This window comes from Oncorhynchus gorbuscha, linkage group LG02 (genome assembly GCF_021184085.1).
Source record: "Oncorhynchus gorbuscha isolate QuinsamMale2020 ecotype Even-year linkage group LG02, OgorEven_v1.0, whole genome shotgun sequence".
In the NCBI taxonomy this organism is placed as follows: Eukaryota; Metazoa; Chordata; class Actinopteri; order Salmoniformes; family Salmonidae; genus Oncorhynchus; species Oncorhynchus gorbuscha.
In genome coordinates, this window is record NC_060174.1 from 59,323,477 (window position 1) to 59,348,235 (window position 24,759).

Consider the following 24,759-nt stretch of genomic DNA (forward strand, 5'->3'; position numbering starts at 1 on the left):
CCACTATGGCCAAGACCAAAGAGCTGTCAAAGGACACCAGAAACAAAATTGTAGACCTGCACCAGGCTGGGAAGACTGAATCTGCAATAGGTAAACAGCTTGGTTTGAAGAATTCAACTGTGGGAGCAATTATTAGGACATGGAAGACATACAAGACCACTGATAATCTCCCTCGATCTGGGGCTCCATGCAAGATCTCACCCCATGGGGTCAAAAAAATTTTTTTTATTTTTTTATTTCACCTTTATTTAACCAGGTAGGCTAGTTGAGAACAGGTTCTCATTTGCAACTGCGACCTGGCCAAGATAAAGCATAGCAGTGTGAACAGACAACACAGAGTTACACATGGAGTAAACAATTAACAAGTCAATAACACAGAGAAAAAAAGGGGAGTCTATATACAATGTGTGCAAAAGGCATGAGGAGGTAGGCGAATAATTACAATATTGCAGATTAACACTGAAGTGATAAATGATCACAAGAACGGTGAGTGAAAATCCCAGAACCACACAGGGGGACCTAGTGAAAGACCTGCAGAGAGCTGGGACCAAAGTAACAAAGCCTACCATCAGTAACACACTACGCCGACAGGGACTCGAATCCTGCAGTGCCAGACGTGTCCAGGCCCGTCTGAAGTTTGCTAGAGAGCATTTGAATGATCCAGAAGAAGATTGGGAGAATGTCATATGGTCAGATGAAACCAAAATATAACTTTTTGGTAAAAACTCAACTCGTCGTGTTTGGAGGACAAAGAATGCTGAGTTGCATCCAAAGAACACCATACCTACTGTGAAGCATGGGGGTGAAAACATCATGCTTTGGGGCTGTTTTTCTGCAATGGGACCAGGACGACTGATCCGTGTAAAATAATGAATGGGGCCATGTATTGTGAGATTTTGAGTGAAAACCTCCTTCCATCAGCAAGGGCATTGAATTTGAAACATGGCTGGGTCTTTCAGCATGACAATGATCCCAAACACACCGCCGGGCAACGAAGGAGTGGCTTCGTAAGAAGCATTTCAAGGTCCTGGAGTGGCTTAGCCAGTCTCCAGATCTCAACCCCATAGAAAATCTTTGGAGGGAGTTGAAAGTCTGTGTTGCCCAGCAACAGCCCCAAAACATCACTGCTCTAGAGGAGATCTGCATGGAGGAATGGTCCAAAATACTAGCAACAGTGTGTGAAATCCTTGTGAAGACTTATTTTCCACCATAATCTGCAAATAAATTCATTAAAAATCCTACATTGTGATTTTCTGGATTTTTTTTCTCATTTTGTCTGTCATAGTTGAAGTGTACCTATGATGAAATTACAGGCCTCTCATATTTTTAAGTGGGAGAACTTGCACAATTGGTGGCTGACTAAATACTTTTTTGCCCCACTGTATGACTTCTATGAATGAAACAAAAATAACACACGAGACCAGCTTCCGCTCCATTGGCCATTTTATAGCAGTGTGTCACCATTTGGCTACCCCAAGAGGGTCATATTACCCGCCGTTTACACCACTTCATTTGATTTTTTAACTTGACATGAGGAGGGCCAGCGAAACGGGGCTCGTCTCCTTTGAATGTCATCCATTTGTCATTCGTTTGAGCCATAAAAATAAAATAATAATAATAAAAAATTATTCATTTTTTGGACTACTTGCAGACTGACCGTCAGTCGACCTTCTAGGGAGGAGGTAAGGGCATTCAGATGAATTCTGTCGGGCTGTATCACAGCCTAGTACGACAACTGCACCGCCTTCAACCGCAATGCTCTCCAGAGGGTGGTGTGGTCTGCACAATGCATCACCGGGGGCAAACTACCTGCCCTCCAGGACACCTACAGCACCCGATGTCACAGGAAGGCCATCATCAGAACTATGAAACAAGACATATGGAATCATGTAGTAACCAAAAATCAAATCTAAATATATTTTATTTTGAGATTATTCAAAGTAGCCACCGTTTGGGGTGATGACATCTTTGCACACTCTTGGCATTCTTTCAACCAGTTCCATGAGGTAGTCACCTGGAATGCATTTCAATTAACAGGTGTGCCGTGTTAAAACTTACATTTGTGGAATTCCTTTCGTTTTACATACGTTTGAGACAATCAGTCAGGCGGGTATACAGAAGATAGGCCTATTTGGTAAAAGACAACAATCCATATTATGGCAAGAACAGCTCAAATATGCAAAGAGAAACGAAAGTCCATCATAACTTTAAGACATGAAAGTCAGTCAATGCGGAACATTTTAAGATCTTTGAAAGTTTCTTCAAGTGCAGTCACAAAAACCATCAAGCGCTATGATGAAACTGGCTCTGATGAGAACCGCCACAGGACAGGAAGACCCAGAGTTACCTCTGCTGCAGAGGATAAGTTCATTAGAGTTACCAGCCTCAAATAAATGCTTCACAGAGTTCAAGTAACAGACACATCTCAACATCAACTGTTCAGAGGAGCCAGCGTGAACCAGGCCTTCATAGTCAAATTGCTGCAAAGAAATCACTACTAAAGGACACCAATAAGAAGAGACTTGCTTGGGCCAAGAAACACGAGCAATGGGCATTAGACCGGTGGAAATCTGTACTTTGGTGAGACGAGTCCAAATATGGGATTTTTAGATCCAACCACCGTGTCTTTGTGAGATGCAGAATAGGTGAACGGATGATCTCCGCATGTGTGGTTCCCACCGTGAAGCATGGAGGAGGTGGTGTGATTGTGTGGTGGTGCTTTGCTGGGGACACTCTGATTTATTTAGAATTCAAGGCACAATTAACCAACATGGCTGCCACAACATTCTGCAGCGATACGCCATCCCATCTGGTTTGCACTTAGTGGGACTATCATTTGTTTTTCAACAGGACAATGACCCAAAACACCTCCAGGCTGTGTAAGGGATATTTGACCAAGAAGAAGAGTGATGGAGTGCTGCATCAGATGACCTGGCTTCCACAATCACCTGACCTCAACCCAATTGAGATGGTTTGGGATGAGTTGGACCGCAGAGTGAAGGAAAAGCAGCCAACAAGTGCTCAGCATATGTGGGAATTCCTTCAAGAATTTTGGAAAAGCATTCCAGGTAAAGCTGGTTGAGAGAATTCCAAGTGTGCAACACTGCTATAAAGTCAAAGAGTGGTTACTACATTCCACATGTATTATTTCATAGTTTTGATGTCTTCACTATTATTCTACAATGTAGAAAATAGTAAAAATAAAGAAAAACCCTTGAATGAGTAGATGTCCACATTTTTTGACTGGTACTATATAAGAAAAGGTTTGAGCTTTGCCGATATGAGTGTGTGTGGGATACTCGTTACCGCTCCATCCCTTCACACCTTACCTTGTGTTCGTCTCTGTTTGGGTGGCTGTGTGTTGTGAGCGGAAGAGAAGGCACTTTCATTACCAGGCCATCCCTTGTTTACTTGATTCGGGCCTGCACAATTGTCAGAGTGCCCCCTTGCTCTGACGACCGCCAAAGTGGTCTCCCAATCGTGGTAGGGGTTTTCGTTGTCAGGAGTACCAAGGAATGTCAAACCCACTTGACCTGATGTAGCCCCGGGTGGTTTAAGCACCCTCGTCACTCAAAGCCTTTTCCTCGAGCAGATCTATGGAGTACAGCAGGACTCTCTGGCTTACCAGCTTTGCAAAGGCTGCACTTGGTTGTTACGAGTTGGCCACATGGCCCTGGTCCCTACCGGGACTCCCGGAAACTTTTCTAGGATTTCTGGGGCAGTATGGAGATGGTGCGTGATCTTTTTAGATCTAGCCAACTCAAGAGTGTCAAAGGCGAATTCGTATGGCACTGTAACATTGACCACCAAAGCTGCAGCTTTTTTCACGAGTCTGGTTTCCTCAGTTTCCCATTCTGTGAAAAGAAATTTATCTCCTTGATAACGTTCCATCCGTTGCTTTCGGCTTCTACTAATAGGTCACATACCTTGTTGTGCCTATTTATGCAGGCTCCTTGGATCGACGGGCATCGACCCAGGATGTGTGAACAAGATTCGTACGGGTCTGGACAGCGCCTGCAATGAGGAATCCCTCTCTGGCCTTCCTCTTGCAAGCATCTCCGGGGTGGGATAAATGTTGGCCGTCAACTTAAGCCCTTCGATGTACTGGCCTTGCTTGAATCACACTGCCAAGTATTGCTGGTCTTGCCATTACCAAAGGCCTGCGTCCCTATACCTTGAGTTACCAGACTGATCCATTTCCGCATTTCCTCTCGCCTCCAATCGTACGGTATTGGGCATCGCGGCGTCACTAAGCCGGTTGAGTTGTCTTCGAGGGAGGGCCTCCCTGTGTCACTCCCACCGGCTCTCAGCCATGTTCCATTGAATACCGATTCCTCAACCGTGCTGCCAGTTATCCTCCGGGTGCACTCATCAGAAGAGTGCCACAGGCAGTTGATCCTTCTGGCCTGGATCAATGGAAGAGAGGAGCATCTCGATTGGAGAGGAGCATCAAGCTCATCACATTTGCACTTTCACCACCCTGTGAAGTTCATCGTCATTTATTTCACATGTAGCCTAATAAACTGCACACTTTCCCAATGAGTCGTTGTGGGAGGACAACACGTCATCGCGTGACACCCAAGTTTACTTCAATATGATGGTTATTTGGTAGACACTAAAAGATCCCACCTTGTCTAGCGTATTTTGTTGTCTGCATTTGGAAAGTTAACCGGAGAATGTTCTGTTTCCATCAGGCCTGTCATGACATTTTTTATGCAACATGTACTTTACTCGTATAATAAAGGTTGGATGAAAACCTGGTTAGTGTCGACACAAAGACAAACAAAAAAAATCACTGGACAAGTTCATGGAAACATAGCTACTGATTATATTAACATGATAAATAACTGGCAAAACAAACACATTTTTTATTTGGTAACTTTATTGAAGTCACCCCCCTTCCCCAATTTGTAAAATGAAACCAAACTAAATGAATAAAAAAAGGTGTGGAAAATAAATAAAATGTTTATACTGGAATTTTATTCCATGTAGTCCGTCAAATGTCTTTGCACTCAAAGCAAAACTCCCAATAGCCCCTCTGTACACCTTCAGTTTCTCCCCCAAAATGCCAACCTTTGTGAAATGTAAGTCGCTCTGGATAAGAGCGTCTGCTAAATGACTTAAATGTAAATGTAAATGTAAATTATACACTTTAGAATTAAATATGGGTAGTTTTATATATTCAATGAAAATATCTACCAACAGCTTGTGTCTTACCACTCATTAACGGTGTTAAAATTAATAGCTCTACTTTCAAGGAGGCACATGGAGGATTTTTTAAAACATTTTTATAAACAATGTCATCCTTTGTTTGTTTAAAAACTCTCCTGCAGAAAATATACTGCATATCAGCAATGGAGAGTGATAGAATATAACAACTTCAATGCAAATAACAAAGACTGCAACTGCATAGAGCAATCCCCATTCCCAAAAGAAGTTACCATTTCCTATTGAAATAGAGTCCCAAGGGGTCCTTGTATACAACATAAGGACATGAAGTCTGCTGCTAATGCAAACACACTGATCCTCGTCTGTGGCCAAGTAAACATACAATTCTAGGTTTTTATAATGCAAGGCTAGCAGGAGAGGTGGTCTCTTTCCTTTAAGCCATAGAGAACCAAATGAGTGGGGCTGAGCTGAGGGACCGCAGAGGGCATGGAAAAGGAGGGGAAACCGGGGGTTCCCCTATCCCATTTAAGAGCGCAAAATTGGGATACACGGGAGAGGTTTGGATAGGTGGAAATATAGGTGGGTGATAGGTAGGGAATGGGAGATTTTAGAGAACAGTGAGATGATGATAGTGGTATGTAGACCACCAGCAGGCAGGGCGCCAGGGGCAGGGGGCTCTACTCTAGATCAGGTCAGCCACATTCATGGGCATCTCTTCTACTGTGGTGTTGTAGAACGTCTCAATGTCCCGGAGAGTGCGCTTGTCCTCCTCTGTCACCATGTTGATGGCAACACCCTTTCTGCCAAAACGGCCTCCTCTCCCGATCCTGGCACACAACATTTAAAGACAAGGTTAATATGAACCCTGCCGATCTGCATTTAGAATTAAAACAGTAGTGAAATAAACATGACATGAAACAAACCAGGAGGAATGTGAGCAGATCAATATAGATAACTCTGGAAATGTACAAAAATAAACAGGAATTCCTGATGGATTTGCTTTATAACAAGGGTGGCAACAAATTCTACAGGTGGAATTCAAACCTTGAGTTAAGCACACGAAAATTATACATGATTCCCTTTTAATGCACTTCTCTATGCATATTCTGACCTTTAATTTAAGCATGAGAATAGCATGCTATTCACACGCTATTCATTCTGGGGTGGAGGCCCAATAACTTAAGTTGTGGCAAAGGCGTTTTTATACGCCATATTCTGACATCTACCTAATTCCCTCATAATTCCACTACCTTTACGCACGATGAATAACGTCGAGCAACTTGTCGGTTCCAAGTGGAACATCTTTCTTTTATCCAACAGAAATAACACCATTCTCCATGCACTATTGATTAGAGCTAGGTAAATTAGTAAGCCATTTGGATAAGGGGATTGTAAATAAATCTAAATACATGTGAAACCAGTCAAAGGGTAGCAAACTGAAGCATATCAACATATCACCTTTCCCACAGTGAAGTTCATGAAATGCTGGCCTTATAACTTGGGGTGAAATTTGGAGACCCGAGGTATAGGCTTCTGTAGCCATGCACAAATGGCAGTATAACGCCAAACCTACAGAGTTTATTTATGATTTCTAGAATGTTTTAATTAGAGTGAGCTCCAAAAGTATTGGGACAGTGACACATTGTTGTTTTGCCTCTGTACTTCAGCACTTTGGAATTGAAATGATACAATGAAGTTAAATTGCAGACTATCAGCCTTACTTTTAGGGTATTTTCATCCATATCGGGTGAACCGTTTAGAAATTACAGCAATTGTTGTACATAGTCCCTCTATTTTAAAATTCACCTGTGCCTTGATTACTTCTGGAAGTTCATTTTGCACAAAGTTTGTTTTGCATTTCTGGCATTGTTCACTAGCCAACATCAACTTCTTTTTGTTCTAACCTATTGTACAACTTTCTCACCTTCCAATATTTCATGGATTGAACAATCAGAGTATCAAGATCAAAGTATTTTTAAATCTACCAATTGGTGCTGAAAAGGAGACGAATTTGTGTATTTAAAATGTGTTATGCAGGTGAATGAGGACCCAAAAGCGACTTGGCGAAAACAGAGTTTTTAATCCAGTAAGAAACTTTACAAAACAAAAAGCATAATACTACTCGTAAAGACGAGAACAGACAGGAGACTTGATCGAGAACTGCAGGTTGCCTCGGGAAGGCACTTGAACCTAGCAGACTCAGACACCTGCTCACCACGCAGCATCTGAGGGAAACACGACACGACAGGGCAAAACATAGACACAGCACGGTGAATTATAGATGAGGATCCGACAGGGCAGGTACGGAAAACAAGGAGAGAAATAGGGACTCTAATCAGGGAAAAGGATCGGGAACAGGTGTGGGAAGACTAAATGATGATTAGGGGAATAGGAACAGCTGGGAGCAGGAACGATAGAGAGAAGAGAGAGCGAGAGAGTGAGAGAGGGAGGGGGAGAGAGGGATAGGGATAGAAAGAGGGAAAGAACCTAATAAGACCAGCAGAGGGAAACAAATAGAAGGGGAAGCACAGGGACAAGACATGATAATTAATGACAAAACATGACAGTACCCCCCACTCACCGAGCGCCTCCTGGCGCACTCGAGGAGGAATCCTGGCGGCAACGGAGGAAATCATCAATGAGTGAACGGTCCAGCACGTCCCGAGACGGAACCCAACTCCTCTCCTCAGGAACGTAACCCTCCCAATCCACTAAGTATTGGTGACCCCGTCCCCGAGAACGCATGTCCATGATCTTATGTACCTTGTAAATAGGTGCGCTCTCGACAAGGACGGGAGGGGGGAGGGAAGACGAACGGGGTGCGAAGAAAGGGCTTGACACAGGAGACATGGAAGACAGGATGGACGCGACGAAGATGTCGCGGAAGAAGCAGTCGCACAGCGACAGGATTGACGACCTGGGAGACACGGAACGGACCAATGAACCGCGGAGTCAACTTACGAGAAGCTGTCGTAAGAGGAAGGTTGCGAGTGGAAAGCCACACTCTCTGGCCGCAACAATATCTTGGACTCTTAATCCTGCGTTTATTGGCGGCTCTCACAGTCTGTGCCCTGTAGCGGCAAAGTGCAGACCTCACCCTCCTCCAGGTGCGCTCACAACGTTGGACAAACGCTTGAGCGGAGGGAACGCTGGAAACTTTCTGTCCAAAAATGATGCAGAAAAATTAATCCATGCTTTTGTCACTTCTAGGTTAGACTACTGCAATGCTCTATTTTCCGGCTACCCGGATAAAGCACTAAATAAACTTCAGTTAGTGCTAAATACGGCTGCTAGAATCCTGACTAGAACCAAAAAATTTGATCATATTACTCCAGTGCTAGCCTCTCTACACCGGCTTCCTGTCAAAGCAAGGGCTGATTTCAAGGTTTTACTGCTAACCTACAAAGCATTACATGGGCTTGCTCCTACCTACCTCTCTGATTTGGTCCTGCCGTACATACCTATACGTACGCTACGGTCACAAGACGCAGGCCTCCTAATTGTCCCTAGAATTTCTAAGCAAACAGCTGGAGGCAGGGCTTTCTCCTATAGAGCTCCATTTTTATGGAACGGTCTGCCTACCCATGTCAGAGACGCAAACTCGGTCTCAACCTTTAAGTCTTTACTGAAGACTCATCTCTTCAGTGGGTCATATGATTGAGTGTAGTCTGGCCCAGGAGTGGGAAGGTGAACGGAAAGGCTCTGGAGCAACGAACCGCCCTTGCTGTCTCTGCCTGGCCGGTTCCCCTTTTCCACTGGGATTCTCTGCCTCTAACCCTGTTACGGGGCTGAGTCACTGGCTTGCTGGGGCTCTCTCGTGCCGTCCCTGGGGGGTGCGTCACCTGGGTGGGTTGATTCACTGTTGTGGTCGGCCTGTCTGGGTTTCCCCCCTTTGGGTTGTACCGTGTCGGAGATCTTTGTGGGCTATACTCGGCCTTGTCTCAGGATGGTAAGTTGGTGGTTGTAGATTTCCCTCTAGTGGTGTGGGGGCTGTGCTTTGGCAAAGTGGGTGGGGTTATATCCTTCCTGTTTGGCCCTGTCCGGGGGTGTCCTCGGATGGGGCCACAGTGTCTCCTGACCCCTCCTGTCTCAGCCTCCAGTATTTATGCTGCAGTAGTTTATGTGTCGGGGGGCTAGGGTCAGTTTGTTTATCTGGAGTACTTCTCCTGTCCTATTCGGTGTCCTGTGTAAATCTAAGTGTGCGTTCTCTAATTCTCTCCCTTCTCTCCTTCTTTCTCTCTCTCGGAGGACCTGAGCCCTAGAACCATGCCCCAGGACTACCTGACATGATGACTCCTTGCTGTCCCCAGTCCACCTGGCCATGCTGCTGCTCCAGTTTCAACTGGCCTGGGCCCTAGGACCATGTCCCAGGACTACCTGACATGAGGACTCCTTGCTGTCCCCAGTCCACCTGGCCATGCTCCTGCTCCAGTTTCAACTGACCTGAGCCCTAGGACCGTGCCCCAGACTACCTGACATGATGGCTCCTTGCTGTCCCCAGTCCACCTGACTGTGCTGCTGCTCCAGTTTCAACTGTTCTGCCTTATTATTATTTGACCATGCTGGTCATTTATGAACATTTGAACATCTTGGTCATTTTCTGTTATAATCTCTACCCGGCACAGCCAGAAGAGGACTGGCCACCCCACATAGCCCGGTTCCTCTCTAGGTTTCTTCCTAGGTTTTGGCCTTTCTAGGGAGTTTTTCCTAGCCACCGTGCTTTTACACCTGCATTGTTTGCTGTTTGGGGTTTTAGGCTGGGTTTCTGTACAGCACTTTGAGATATCAGCTGATGTACGAAGGGCTATATAAATAAATTTGATTTGATTTGATTTGATTTGGACTCGGCAAGCTGGGATGAGAACAGAGGAGGCTGGTAACCCAGACTACTCTGAAACGGAGATAACCCGGTAGAAGACGAAGGAAGCGAGTTGTGAGCGTATTCTGCCCAGGGGAGCTGTTCTGCCCAAGACGCAGGGTTTCTGAAAGAAAGGCTGCGTAGTATGCGACCAATCGTCTGATTGGCCCTCTCTGCTTGACCGTTAGACTGGGGATGAAACCCGGAAGAGAGACTGACGGACGCACCAATCAAACGACAGAACTCCCTCCAAAACTGTGACGTGAATTGCGGGCCTCTGTCTGAAACGGCGTCTAACGGGAGGCCATGAATTCTGAACACATTCTCGATAATGATTTGTGCCGTCTCCTTAGCGGAAGGAAGTTTAGCGAGGGGAATGAAATGTGCCGCCTTAGAGAACCTATCGACAACCGTAAGAATCACAGTCTTCCCCGCAGACAAAGGCAGACCGGTAATGAAGTCTAGGGCGATGTGAGACCATGGTCGAGAAGGAATGGGGAGCGGTCTGAGACGACCGGCAGGAGGAGAGTTACCCGACTTAGTCTGCGCGCAGTCCGAACAAGCAGCCACGAAACGGCGCGTGTCACGCTCCTGAGTCGGCCACCAAAAGCGCTGGCGAATAGACGCAAGAGTGCCTCGAACACCGGGATGACCAGCTAACTTGGCAGAGTGAGCCCACTGAAGAACAGCCAGACGAGTGGAAACAGGAACGAAAAGGAGGTTACTAGGACAAGCGCGCGGCGACGCAGTGTGCGTGAGTGCTTGCTTAACCTGTCTTTCAATTCCCCAGACTGTCAACCCGACAACACGCCCATAAGGAAGAATCCCCTCGGGATCAGTAGAAGCCACAGAAGAACTAAACAGACGGGATAAGGCATCAGGCTTGGTGTTCTTGCTACCCGGACGGTAAGAAATCACAAACTCGAAACGAGCGAAAAACAACGCCCAACGAGCTTGACGGGCATTAAGTCGTTTGGCAGAACGGATGTACTCAAGGTTCTTATGGTCTGTCCAAACGACAAAAGGAACGGTCGCCCCCTCCAACCACTGTCGCCATTCGCCTAGGGCTAAGCGGATGGCGAGCAGTTCACGGTTACCCACATCATAGTTGCGCTCAGATGGCGACAGGCGATGAGAAAAATAAGCGCAAGGATGAACCTTATCGTCAGACTGGAAGCGCTGGGATAGAATGGCTCCCACGCCTACCTCTGAAGCGTCAACCTCGACAATGAATTGTCTAGTGACGTCAGGAGTAACGAGGATAGGAGCGGACGTAAAACGTTCTTTTAGAAGATCAAAAGCTCCCTGGGCGGAACCGGACCACTTAAAACACGTCTTGACAGAAGTAAGAGCTGTGAGAGGGGCAGCAACTTGACCGAAATTACGAATGAAACGCTGATAGAAATGAGCGAAACCTAAAAAGCGCTGCAACTCGACACGTGACCTTGGAACGGGCCAATCACTGACAGCTTGGACCTTAGCGGAATCCATCTGAATGCCTTCAGCGGAAATAACGGAACCGAGAAAAGTAACGGAGGAGACATGAAAAGAGCACTTCTCAGCCTTTACGTAGAGACAATTCTCTAAAAGGCGCTGTAGAACACGTCGAACGTGCTGAACATGAATCTCGAGTGACGGTGAAAAAATCAGGATATCGTCAAGATAGACAAAAACAAAGATGTTCAGCATGTCTCTCAGAACATCATTAACTAATGCCTGAAAAACAGCTGGCGCATTGGCGAGACCAAACGGCAGAACCCGGTACTCAAAATGCCCTAACGGAGTGTTAAACGCCGTCTTCCACTCGTCCCCCTCTCTGATGCGCACGAGATGGTAAGCGTTACGAAGGTCCAACTTAGTAAAGCACCTGGCTCCCTGCAGAATCTCGAAGGCTGATGACATAAGGGGAAGCGGATAACGATTCTTAACCGTTATGTCATTCAGCCCTCGATAATCCACGCAGGGGCGCAGAGTACCGTCCTTCTTCTTAACAAAAAGAACCCCGCCCCGGCCGGAGAGGAAGAAGGCACTATGGTACCGGCGTCAAGAGACACAGACAAATAATCCTCGAGAGCCTTACGTTCGGGAGCCGACAGAGAGTATAGTCTACCCCGAGGAGGAGTGGTCCCCGGAAGGAGATCAATACTACAATCATACGACCGGTGAGGAGGAAGGGAGTTGGCTCGGGACCGACTGAAGACCGTGCGCAGATCATGATATTCCTCCGGCACTCCTGTCAAATCGCCAGGTTCCTCCTGAGAAGTAGGGACAGAAGAAACGGGAGGGATGGCAGACATTAAACACTTCACATGACAAGAAACGTTCCAGGATAGGATAGAATTACTAGACCAATTAATAGAAGGATTATGACATACTAGCCAGGGATGACCCAAAACAACAGGTGTAAACGGTGAACGAAAAATCAAAAAAGAAATAGTCTCACTGTGGTTACCAGATACTGTGAGGGTTAAAGGTAGTGTCTCAAATCTGATACTGGGAAGATGACTACCATCTAAGGCGAACATGGGCGTAGGCTTCTCTAACTCTCTGAAAGGAATGTCATGTTTCCGAACCCATGCTTCGTCCATGAAACAACCCTCAGCCCCAGAGTCTATCAAGGCACTACATGTAGCACCCGAACCGGTCCAGCGTAGATGGACCGACAAAGTAGTACAGGATTTTGATGGAGAGACTTGAGTAGTTGCGCTCACCTGTAGCCCTCCGCTTACTGATGAGCTCTGGCTTTTACTGGACATGAATTAACAAAATGTCCAGCAACTCCGCAATAGAGGCACAGGCGGTTGGTGATCCTCCGTTCCCTCTCCTTAGTCGAGATGCGAATCCCTCCCAGCTGCATGGGCTCAGTCTCTGAGCCAGAGGAGGGAGATGGTTGCGATGCGGAGCAGGGAAACACCGTTGATGCGAGCTCTCTTCCACGAGCCCGGTGACGAAGATCTACCCGTCGTTCTATGCGGATGGCGAGAGCAATCAAAGAGTCCACATCTGAAGGAACCTCCCGGGAGAGAATCTCATCCTTAACCACTGCGTGGAGTCCCTCCAGAAAACGAGCGAGCAGCGCCGGCTCGTTCCACTCACTAGAGGCAGCAAGAGTGCGAAACTCAATAGAGTAATCCGTTATGGATCGATCACCTTGGCATAGGGAAGCCAGGGCCCTAGAAGCCTCCCTACCAAAAACTGAACGGTCAAAAACCCGAATCATCTCCTCTTTAAAGTTCTGGTAATTGTTAGAACAATCAGCCCTTGCCTCCCAGATAGCTGTGCCCCACTCTCGGGCCCGGCCAGTAAGGAGTGAAATGACGTAAGCAACCCGAGCTCTCTCTCTAGAGTATGTGTTGGGTTGGAGAGAGAACACAATCTCACACTGGGTGAGAAAGGAGCGGCACTCAGTGGGCTGCCCGGAGTAGCAAGGTGGGTTATTAACCCTAGGTTCTGGAGGCTCGGCAGGCCAGGAAGTAACAGGTGGCACGAGACGAAGACTCTGGAACTGTCCAGAGAGGTCGGAAACCTGAGCGGCCAGGTTCTCCACGGCATGGCGAGCAGCAGACAATTCCTGCTCGTGTCTGCCGAGCATGGCTCCTTGGATCTCGACGGCAGTGTTACGAGCCTCTGTAGTCGCTGGGTCCATTCCTTGTTCGGATCCTTCTGTTATGCAGGTGAATGAGGACCCAAAAGCGACTTGGCGAAAACAGAGTTTTTAATCCAGTAAGAAACTTTACAAAACAAAAAGCATAATACTACTCGTAAAGACGAGAACAGACAGGAGACTTGATCGAGAACTGCAGGTTGCCTCGGGAAGGCACTTGAACCTAGCAGACTCAGACACCTGCTCACCACGCAGCATCTGAGGGAAACACGACACGACAGGGCAAAACATAGACACAGCACGGTGAATTATAGATGAGGATCCGACAGGGCAGGTACGGAAAACAAGGAGAGAAATAGGGACTCTAATCAGGGAAAAGGATCGGGAACAGGTGTGGGAAGACTAAATGATGATTAGGGGAATAGGAACAGCTGGGAGCAGGAACGATAGAGAGAAGAGAGAGCGAGAGAGTGAGAGAGGGAGGGGGAGAGAGAGGGATAGAAAGAGGGAAAGAACCTAATAAGACCAGCAGAGGGAAACGAATAGAAGGGGAAGCACAGGGACAAGACATGATAATTAATGACAAAACATGACAAAATGGCTTTCTTTCATTGATCCCTAATATTCTGAAGCGTTAGTGAGTGTTGAAAAAAAAAAAAGGTACAGCAAATTTAAAAGGATGGATTTAGATAAATGTACTGACAACTTTATTGACGATCGTTTCAGCGGTTTAATTAAATTTATTCAGCATTTATTCAGCATGCGCAAGGGGGTAGACAAGTTTTTTTCTTCTGGTTAGGCCATCTTGATATCTGGCTTCCTCGAGACATTTGTAGGTCTTAATTATTTAATCAAACAGCATGCTTAAAGCATCCGACATGTTCAGTAGATATAGTTGATTTTATTAAATCACAAAGTGTGTGTCTATATATGGAAAAGTACAAGTTTAAAAATGTCAACCAATCGATTGGTCGAAAGAAGAAGTCACTACAAAGAAACAGCCGTCCTTCCTGACTCACTTGTCAGAGAGGAAGGAAATCACTCAGGGATTTCACCAGGAGGACAATAAGGATGTTAAAACGGTTACAGAGTTTAATGGCTGTGAAAGGAGAAAACTGAGGATGAATCAAAAACATTGCAAGAGCTTTGCACACCTGGATTGTACAATATTTGCACATTATTCTTAAATTCTTCAAGCTCTCTCAAGTTGGTTTTTGATAGACAGCCATTTTCAAATCTTGCCATAGATTTTCAAGCCAATTTTTAAGTCAAAACTTTAACTTGGCCACTCCGGAACATTCAATGTCATCTTGCTAAGCAACTCCAGTGTAGATTTGGCCTTGTGTTTTAAGTTAATGTCCCGCTAAAAGGTGAATTAGTCTCCCAGTGTGTTGGAAAGCAGCCTGGACCAGGTTTTCCTCGAGGTGCCCTTCTTTGCGATGCATTGAAAAACGGGAGTGTGAAAAAAGGGTTGTGAATAGCTTATGTTCCGAAGGCACTGTAAATGTATGCGGGTATACCTGACAGTGGCTACTGATAGTGGGCTAATATTTAACACAATACAAATGGTAAAAAATACAGTGAAAAGTCTGGGTATAATTAAAACATTCTAGAAATCATGAATCAACTCCGTAGGTTTGTTGCTATACTGTAATTTGCGCATGGCTGCAGAGGCCTATAGCTTGGGTCTCCAAATGCTATCCCAAGGCCAGCATTTCATATAAACTTCATTGTGGACATTGCTGCCATATGACTGGTTTCACATTTGTCTCCATCGTTAAGGTAAAATAGATCTAAAACAATACTAATTTATATTTACAAATGCCTTATTTAAACGTCTTACTCATTTACCTAGTTCTTATCAATAGCTCTTGTCAATTTGCTTTTATCAATTACAATGCACAGAGAATGGTGTTCTCTATATAAAAATAAAATTCCCCATGGAACTGACAGGTTTCATTGTCCGTAAAGGTGGTGGAATTATGTTGGAATTAAGTCACGGTGAGAATACAGTATCTGTAGACGCAGATCCGCCAAACCATTTCTTTGATATTCAGCCCAAATGAAAAGCGGGTGAATAGCATGCCATTCTCATGCTTAAGTTTAAGGTCAGAATACACATAGATAGAAAAGTGCATAAAAAGGGAATTCCGTTAAATTTACACACGCTTAACTCGGGTCGGAATTCCCCACTAAGGGATTTCAATGGGGCTTTCTCCATTCTGATTGCTTAATATTGTTAAATCAAACTAAATACTCAGCATTTTAATCCATTTCTGTAATCCTTTGAGATCATTTCCACACTGCTACATAGGGCTGCACGATATGTGCCCAAAAAAATCTCATATTTACCAAAACATTGTAATTGCGATTTAGATCAAAACACTTGGGTGAACTGTTGGGATCAAGGCAATAGAATGATTATTCAAATTCTATAGTTACAATATAATAGTGAGCACTTTGAATACACTGTTGTTTGACATGACAACGAATGAAAAAGCCCAGGGAGGAATTATTGTGACAGGATAGGAACCAAAGTGTTGGTCAGTATTACCTAGGGGACCCTATAATCTAGCTACATTAAATGTTTTCTCTTAGCTACATCATATAGCTAACATTTCCATGCTTCACCTATTCCTCTTTGATTTAGAAGATACTGTTGCACAAAAACAATGATGACTTAGGCCTACACCAGCACTGGTATCAGGCTGTATTAGCTAGTTACGTTTGCTCCGACTCAGTAAATGTATTAGCTAACTGGCGATTAGCATTAGCAGCTAAAACTATACAATTTTAGCAACAACGTGCTAAAAAAGGACACTAGCTGTTTGCACACCGCAAGACACACAACCTAATAGTGTAATTATAGAACGCTTGTGGATTTATATTAAGAAGCAAAGTGGAAATGAGCATCGTTGTCATCAACATCTTGTCACAAGTGCTGTATTAACCATGCAGACTGAGCGCAAGTGGTCGTAGCATATCACATTTAGCGGAGTAAATACCAGTATATAGCAGTATATAGTCAAATACGCTATACCGCTCATCCCTAAGGGTCCCTCCTACCTGTGAATGTAGTTCTCACGGTTGGTCGGCAGGTCATAGTTGATAACCAGAGACACCTGCTGAACATCAATTCCTCGGGCCTGAAAGGAGAAACATGATCAGCATTCCTTCAATGCCTGACCTCTAGCTGCCATTGCTTTATTACCCTGAACACTGGTGCAGGCTAGCATAGTCCTGTGTGGATCAGTTGGTAAGAGAGTGTGGTGATAGCAATGCCAAAGGTTATGGGTTCAGATCCAACAGTGATCACATACTAAAAATGTATACATGTTGCCACTTGATTCAAACTTTGTCATCACTGTTCATTAAGAGTAGGCTAATTAAATAAATCATAGAGCCCACTTACACATTCAATTAATATAATAAGATATTAAACATAATTTTACATCCAACATATGAAAAGATTCAGGGCACAGCGTGCTCTACCAAGGTTGTCCTGAACTCAACTCACCAGCAAATCTGTGGTGATGAGAACACGGCTGGAGCCAGAGCGGAACTCCCTCATGATCAGGTCCCTCTCCTTCTGGTCCATGTCACCGTGCTGGGGAGGAAGGATGCCATTACATTTAGCAGACACTCTTATACCGAGCCACTTATAGTCAGACAAGATAGTTAGCCTGGATCTGACATCACCTTAGTGAATGAACGCCACAAGCATTTCATGAATCTCGATACCGTACCAAGATCAAACAGTTACAAAATTCATAAAAAAAGACAACAAATGCTGATCTATGGGAATCATACAAATGCTGATCTATGGGAATCATACTAATGCTGATCTATGGGAATCATACAAATGCTGATCTATGGGAATCATACAAATGCTGATCTATGGGAATCATACAAATGCTGATCTATGGAAAATATACAACTGCTGTTCTATGGGAATCATACAAATGCTGATCTATAGGAATCATACAAATGCTGATCTATGGAAAATATACAAATACTGATCTATGGGAATCAGACAAATAATGATCTATGGGAATCATACAAATGCTGATCTAACCAGATCAACGGGATATTTTCTGCACAAATAGAGGCACTAAGAAGTACAGGAGGAACTTTGTGACAAAGATAGGAACTATACTGTGGAGATCGAAGGCTGTGGCTCCTGTAGATATTGCAAACTAATGTGTTTAATGTAAACGATGACATCTCAATAGAATAAATTACAGACACTTCAACCCTGTGCCCGTATTAAGTGTTCAACTCAATGATGAGTTTGTGCCGATAGCATGTACCAACCCGTTGCTCAGGGCAGAGTCGGTTTGGGATTAATATGGCTTTGTCTCTCTCCCCCTGGCAGAGAAGACTCAGTGCCTCTCAAAAGACAGGGGGTGGAACTAACCACTTTTTAAAAATCAACGGCACTCTCCCAGACACAGATTGAGCTAGTCCGAGGAGATCATGCTTTTAATCCAGGACTCGGCATAAATCGGCACCTGGAAACCCAGCTCATAAACTGTTATCAGTTTTCAGAAAGTATTCACACCCATTGACTTTTTCCACATTTTACTGTGTTACTGGCTAAAATGTATAATGTGTAAAATGTATAATATTTAGATTTCTTTGTCACTGGCCTACACACAACACCCTAATAATATAAAATTGGAATTAAGTTTTTCCAATTTTCTTTTTTACAAATAAATTCAAAATGAAAAGCTGAAATGTTGAGTCAAAAGGCATTGTTTGTTATGGCAAGCCTAAATAAGTCCAGGAGTATCAAATCAAATGGATTTATAAGGCTATTTTCACAACCGCATGTCACAAAGTGCTGATACAGAAACCCAGCCTAAAACCACAGAGAGCCAGCAATGCAAAGGTTTGAATATTGGCTTAACAAGTTACATAATACAGAGCCTTCAGAAAGTATTCATACCCCTTCACTTGTTCTACATTTTGTTGTGTTACAGCCTGAAAATTATTGTCAAGCAATGATCAACAAGCAATTTGACATAGCTTGAAGAGTTAAAAAAAAAATTTAAGTAATGGGAGACTTACCCAGAAAGACTCACAGCTGTAATTGCTGACAAAGGAGATTGAACACTTATCTAATCAAGATATATTAGGTTTTATTTAGCTCGTCTTTTTTTATATACAAATGTTAGAATTTTTCTTCCACTTTGAGTATTTTATGTAGATCGTTGACAAAAAATAACAATTAAATCAATTTTAATCCCACTTTGTAACACAACAAAATGTGGAAAAAGTCAAGGGGTGTGAATACTTTCTGAAGGCCCTGTATACCTTTGTTCATCATCATCCTCCACATATCTGAGTGGTAATATGACAACATATTATTACTAAAACATCAACGCACATAACACTAACCATTATCAACCCATACAGTGGGGCAAAAAAGTATTTAGTCAGCCACCAATTGTGCAAGTTCTCCCACTTAAAAATATGAGAGGCCTGTAATTTTCATCATAGGTACACTTCAACTATGACAGACAAAATGAGAAGAAAAAAAATCCAAATATTTTATGAATTTATTTGCAAATTATGGTGGAAAATAAGTATTTGGTCAATAACAAAAGTTTCTCAATACTTTGTTATAAACCCTTTGTTGGCAATGATAGAGGTCAAACGTTTTCTGTAAGTCTTCACAAGGTTTTCACACACTATTGCTGGTATTTTGGCCCATTCCTCCATGCAGATCTCCTCTAGAGCAGTGATGTTTTGGGGCTGTTGCTGGCCAACACGGACTTTCAACTCCCTCCAAAGATTTTTTATGGGGTTGAGATCTGGAGACTGGCTAGGCCACTCCAGAACCTTTAAATGCTTCTTACGAAGAAACTCCTTCGTTGCCCGGGCGGTGTGTTTGGGATCATTGTTATGCTGAAAGACCCAGCCACGTTTCATCTTCAATGCCCTTGCTGATGGAAGGAGGTTTTCACTCAAAATCTCACGATACATGGCCCCATTCATTCTTTTCTTTACACGGATCAGTCGTCCTGGTCCCTTTGCAGAAAAACAGCCCCAAAGCATGATGTTTTCACCCCCATGCTTCACAGTAGGTATTGTGTTCTTTGGATGCAACTCAGCATTTTTTGTCCTCCAAACACAACGAGTTGAGTTTTTACCAATAAGTTATATTTTGGTTTCATCTGACCATATGACATTCTCCCAATCTTCTTCTGGATCATCCAAATGCTCTCTAGCAAACTTCAGACGGGCCTGGACATGTACTGGCTTAAGCAGAGGGACACGTCTGGCACTGCAGGATTTGAGTCCCTGGCGTAGTGTGTTGCTGATGGTAGGCTTTGTTACTTTGGTCCCAGCTCTCTGCAGGTCATTCACTAGGTCCCCCCCGTGTGGTTCTGGGATTTTTGCTCACCGTTCTTGTGATCATTTTGACCCCACGGGGTGAGATCTTGCGTGGAGCCCCAGATGGAGGGAGATTATCAGTGGTCTCGTATTTCTTCCATTTCCTAATAATGGCTCCCACAGTTGATTTCTTCAAACCAAGCTGCTTACCTATTGCAGATTCAGTCTTCCCAGCCTGGTGCAGGTCTACAATTTTGTTTCTGGTGTCCTTTGATAGCTCTTTGGTCTTGGCCATAGTAGAGTTTGGAGTGTGACTGTTTGAGGTTGTGGACAGGTGTCTTTTATACTGATAACAAGTTCAAACAGGTGCCATTAATACAGGTAACGAGTGGAGGACAAAGGAGCCTCTTAAAGAAGAAGTTACAAGTCTGTGAGAGCCAGAAATCTTGCTTGTTTGTAGGTGACCAAATACTTACTTGCACACATGACTGTAAGTCGCTTTGGATAAAAGCGTCTGCTAAATGGCATATATTATTATTATATTATTACTTTCCACCATAATTTGCAAATAAATTCATTAAAAATCCTACAATGTGATTTTCTGTTGTTTTTTTTCTAATTTTGTCTGTCATAATTGAAGTGTACCTATGATGAAAATTACAGGCCTCTCATCTTTTTAAGTGGGAGAACTTGCACAATTCATGGCTGACTAAATACTTTTTTGCCCCACTGTATATCCATCACCAAACACATACCTGGGTGTTAGGTATGACAACACTGTGGGACATGGACACAGAGCTGGAGGTGCAGGAGCTCTTACCAGGGCAGAGACAGTAAAGTCCCTGGCATGCATCTTCTCAGTCAGCCAGTCCACCTTCCTGCGGGTGTTGATGAAGATCACAGCCTGGGTGATGGTCAGGGTCTCGTACAGATCACACAGGGTGTCCAGCTTCCACTCCTACCAATGGAAAGGGGGTTGAATTGAGACTGAAGACATGGGAGTAACGTTACTTTATCGCTGAGTAGTGGAGAGGGAGAGATCCCAGCCACGGTGGAGAGCAGTCTGCTTTCTTTGCCAACGAACACCGTTCCTCTAACAGCATGGGAGACGGAGGGAACTCGGGACCCCAAAAACATTTAAAAAGGTGCTTAAAAGGATATAGCTGCACATTACTAGTATCACTGTCGAAAGATTTTTTCAATCAAAATCAACCATCTTGATAATCAAATAATCAAGTACTACAAGTTTAACGAAGGAGAGGCAATCTCTAAACTCCTCACTAGCTATGTTTTCATGAACCTTTCCAGTGATGGTCAACATTTAGAATGCTTGCACAGAAAATACATGCGACAATTGCCTGCAATGGTGCGTTTTCCATTGAAATATCTTGTATCGATAAACTCAGCTGGATGTAATGACGTCACACTTTCACAAAAACCATACAGTGTCAAAACAAAATGAAGTGATTAAAAGTGTTACCATTAAATTGCGCATTAATACATTGCCGACAGCCTGTATGCCCTCACACCAGCATACATAGAATGCAATAATTGACTAATATTTGCCATATTCTAATCATTCTCATGTGTTAACATATAGCCACGGTTCGTGGCATGGTGAAACTTGCACTCCTGTAGCGGTGAAACTTGCCAGCCAACCAGAAAAGAAAAGCGAAGCAATTCCGGCATTCTTTAAAGTCAGTCAATGTCCTGAAAAAAACATTTTTATAGTTTGAAAAAATGATTTTGCAAGCAGTATAATTTAGAACTAAATGTTGAGCTTTATAGTTACGTGATGACACCACGTGCCCCACAAATTCAAAATGGTTCAGCAAAAACTGTTTCCAGCATCATTTGTCACAACAAAGGTTCCACAAAAGAAAAATCTACCCCTGTTGAACGTATGTAAAAATTTATTTTTTTTTATCTTTAGAAAATGTTTTCTATCTGCCGTTTCCATTACAGATGTCGCAAAGATTTTAGCTTTTGTCTAATAGTCCTGGGTCAATGGAAACCTGCTTACTGATTAATATTCTACAGTTGAAGTCAGAAGTTTACATACACTAAGGATGGAGTCATTAAAACACATTTTGTAACCACTCCGCACATTTAAGGTTAACAAACAATTGTTTTGGCAAGTCAGTTAGACCTCAGAAAAACAATTGTAGACCTCCACAAGTCAGGTTCATCCTTGAGAGCAATTTCCAAAACGCCTGAAGGTACCACGTTCATCTGTACAAATAATAGTACGCAAGTATAAACACCATGGGACCACGTAGCCGTCATACCGCTCAGGAAGGAGACGCATTCTGTCTCCTAGAGATGAATGTACTTTGGTGCTAAAAGTTCAAATCAATTAACAGCAAAGGACGATAGAGGAAACAGGTACAAAATTATCTATAGCCACAGTAAAAACAAGTCCTATATCGACATAACCTGAAAGGTCACTCAGCAAGGAAGAAGCCACTGCTCCAAAACTGCCATAAAAAAAGCCAGACGACACTTTGCAATTGCACATGGGACAAAGATTGTACTTTTTGGAGAAATGTCCTCTGGTCTGATGAAACTGTTTGGCCATAATGACCATCGTAATGTTCGGAGTAAAAAGGGGGAGGCTTGCAAGCCGAAGAACACCATCCCAACCGTGAAGCACGGGGGTGGCAGCATCATGTTGTGGGGGTGCTTTGCTGCAGGAGGGACTGGTGCACTTCACAAAATAGATGGCATCATGAGGCAGGAAAATGATGTGGATATATTGAAGCAACATCAGGACATCAGTCAGGAAGTTAAAGCTGGTTCTTCCAAATGGACAATGACCCCAAGCATACTTCCAAAGTTGTGGCAAAATGGTTTAAGGACAGCAAAGTCAAGGTATTGGAGTGGTCATCACAAAGCCCTGACCTCAATCCTATGGAAAATTTGTGGGCAGAACTGAAAAAGTGTGTGTGAGAAAGGGGGCCTACAAACCTGACTCAGGTGCACCAGCTCTGTCAGGAGGAATGGGACAAAATTCACCTAACTTATTGTGGGAAGCTTGTGGAAGGCTACCCGAAACATTTGACCCAAGTTAAACAATTTAAAGGCAATGCTACCAAATACTAATTGAGTGTATGTAAACTTCTGACCCACTGGGAATGTGATGAAAGAAATAAAAAGCTGAAATAAATAATTCTCTGCTATTATTCTGACATTTCATATTCTTAAAATAAAGTGGTGATCCTAACTGACCTAAAACAGGGAATTCTTACTAGGATTAAATGTCAGGAATTGTGAAAAACTGAGTTTAAATATATTTGGCTATTGTGTATATAAACTTCCGACTACAACTGTATGTGGTCAGAACAGTTACTAGTGAGGGGGGTGTTGCAAAAATCGATAGTTACATACAGTATCAGAACTGGAGTTCTAACCAGTTTTAGGAGGGCGTGTCATATTTTTATGGTTCCCCCCGTTGCCACTCCTTCTCCCAACAGTAGGGCCTGCTCTGCTCCTTCTCCCGACAAGTGAAAGTGCATTTCCCAGCTGATAATCACCCCGAAACTCAACCTAAACAAAAATAAGTTTTATTTACTGTCTCAATACATTTGGAGCCCATTATAATGCCATTATTGCTTTTGTTCTGATTTTAACAAGGCCACTTGGCACTTATAATGATGTTTAGGTTGCAGATGTTTTCATCATTAGACGGCTCGTGGTTGGGGTATTTTTTATTTATTTAATGTTGTCATTATAAAAAGCTGTTTACCGTGTTCCAACACATATGCTTTCTGTTTCATACTGTAGTTGTAACACAGGCATTCAACCAATAAAATAGATTGAACACTTTTTTTGTTTTTTGTTTTTGAATTTTACCCCTTTTTCTCCCCAATTTCGCGGTATCCAATTGTTTAGTAGCTACTATCTTGTCTCATCGCTACAACTCCCGTATGGGCTCGGGAGAGACGAAGGTTGAAAGTCATGCGTCCTCCGCTACACAACCCAACCAAGCCGCACTGCTTTGTTTTGTTTTTACATATAGCATACAGTAACAAACTAATGAAAACACTATTGTGTTATTTTATATTAAATACAAATCGTATTCCAATGCTATCCAAGGCCTTCGTAAACACAATCAAAAAAAGGAATATATTTGAGATAGCATATATGACATTTATTAATTACACTGTTAGAATGTTGCAGTCTGGTGTTAAATAGGGAGCCAATTTGATTTGAGCACTTATTTCCATAACTGATCAAAACTCGTTTTCTCGCGGCTCTCTCTTGTCCCTCTGAAGCAGACGTATGGTGAGCAATATGTTTGAAACCTCGATTGGCAATAAAATCACAGAATCACAGCATATCGTATCTTGAGATCCCAGGCAATTCCGAGCCCAAAGAGTTACTGTGTTGTATTGACAAAATGTGTCTACTTCATGACCTTTGTTCTTCTAAAATCAACTGTTTTACTTACATATAGGATGCTCAATGAGACGATTTATTATTATTTATTACTAGTAGAGCAAAGAGCCTCACGAAACTCTTGTATCACAAGCATATATAAAGAGCCTTGTATTTTATCTATATATACTTTTCTAGAACAAGCATCTAGAACAGCAATACCTCTTTCTCCACGTTAATGTAGAACTGGCGAATACCCTCCAGGGTGAGCTCCTCCTTCTTCACAAGGATACGGATTGGGTCACGCATGAACTTCTTGGTGACTTCCAGCACATCCTGAGGCATGGTGGCAGACAGTAGCACCACCTGGAAAATAGGGTTGATAAAAGGTATTAGCTAGGCTCTATAGAAC

General features: G+C 43.5%; 1 protein-coding gene across 1 annotated transcript in view; it reads right to left on the bottom strand.

Annotated features, from left to right (window-relative positions):
* Positions 1–5,271: 5,271 nt before the first annotated feature.
* LOC124005451 (eukaryotic initiation factor 4A-I) overlaps positions 5,272–24,759 on the bottom strand; it is a 42,834-nt gene continuing 23,346 nt past the window's right edge. Inside the window, exons 7-11 of the mRNA XM_046314732.1 lie at positions 24,570–24,713; positions 20,791–20,928; positions 17,149–17,238; positions 16,698–16,777; positions 5,272–5,996 (exon numbers count right to left, since the gene is read on the bottom strand). Of these exons, the coding sequence (XP_046170688.1) occupies positions 5,852–5,996; positions 16,698–16,777; positions 17,149–17,238; positions 20,791–20,928; positions 24,570–24,713 (597 nt within the window). The 3' untranslated portion in view covers positions 5,272–5,851. The remainder of the gene's footprint in view (positions 5,997–16,697; positions 16,778–17,148; positions 17,239–20,790; positions 20,929–24,569; positions 24,714–24,759) is intronic.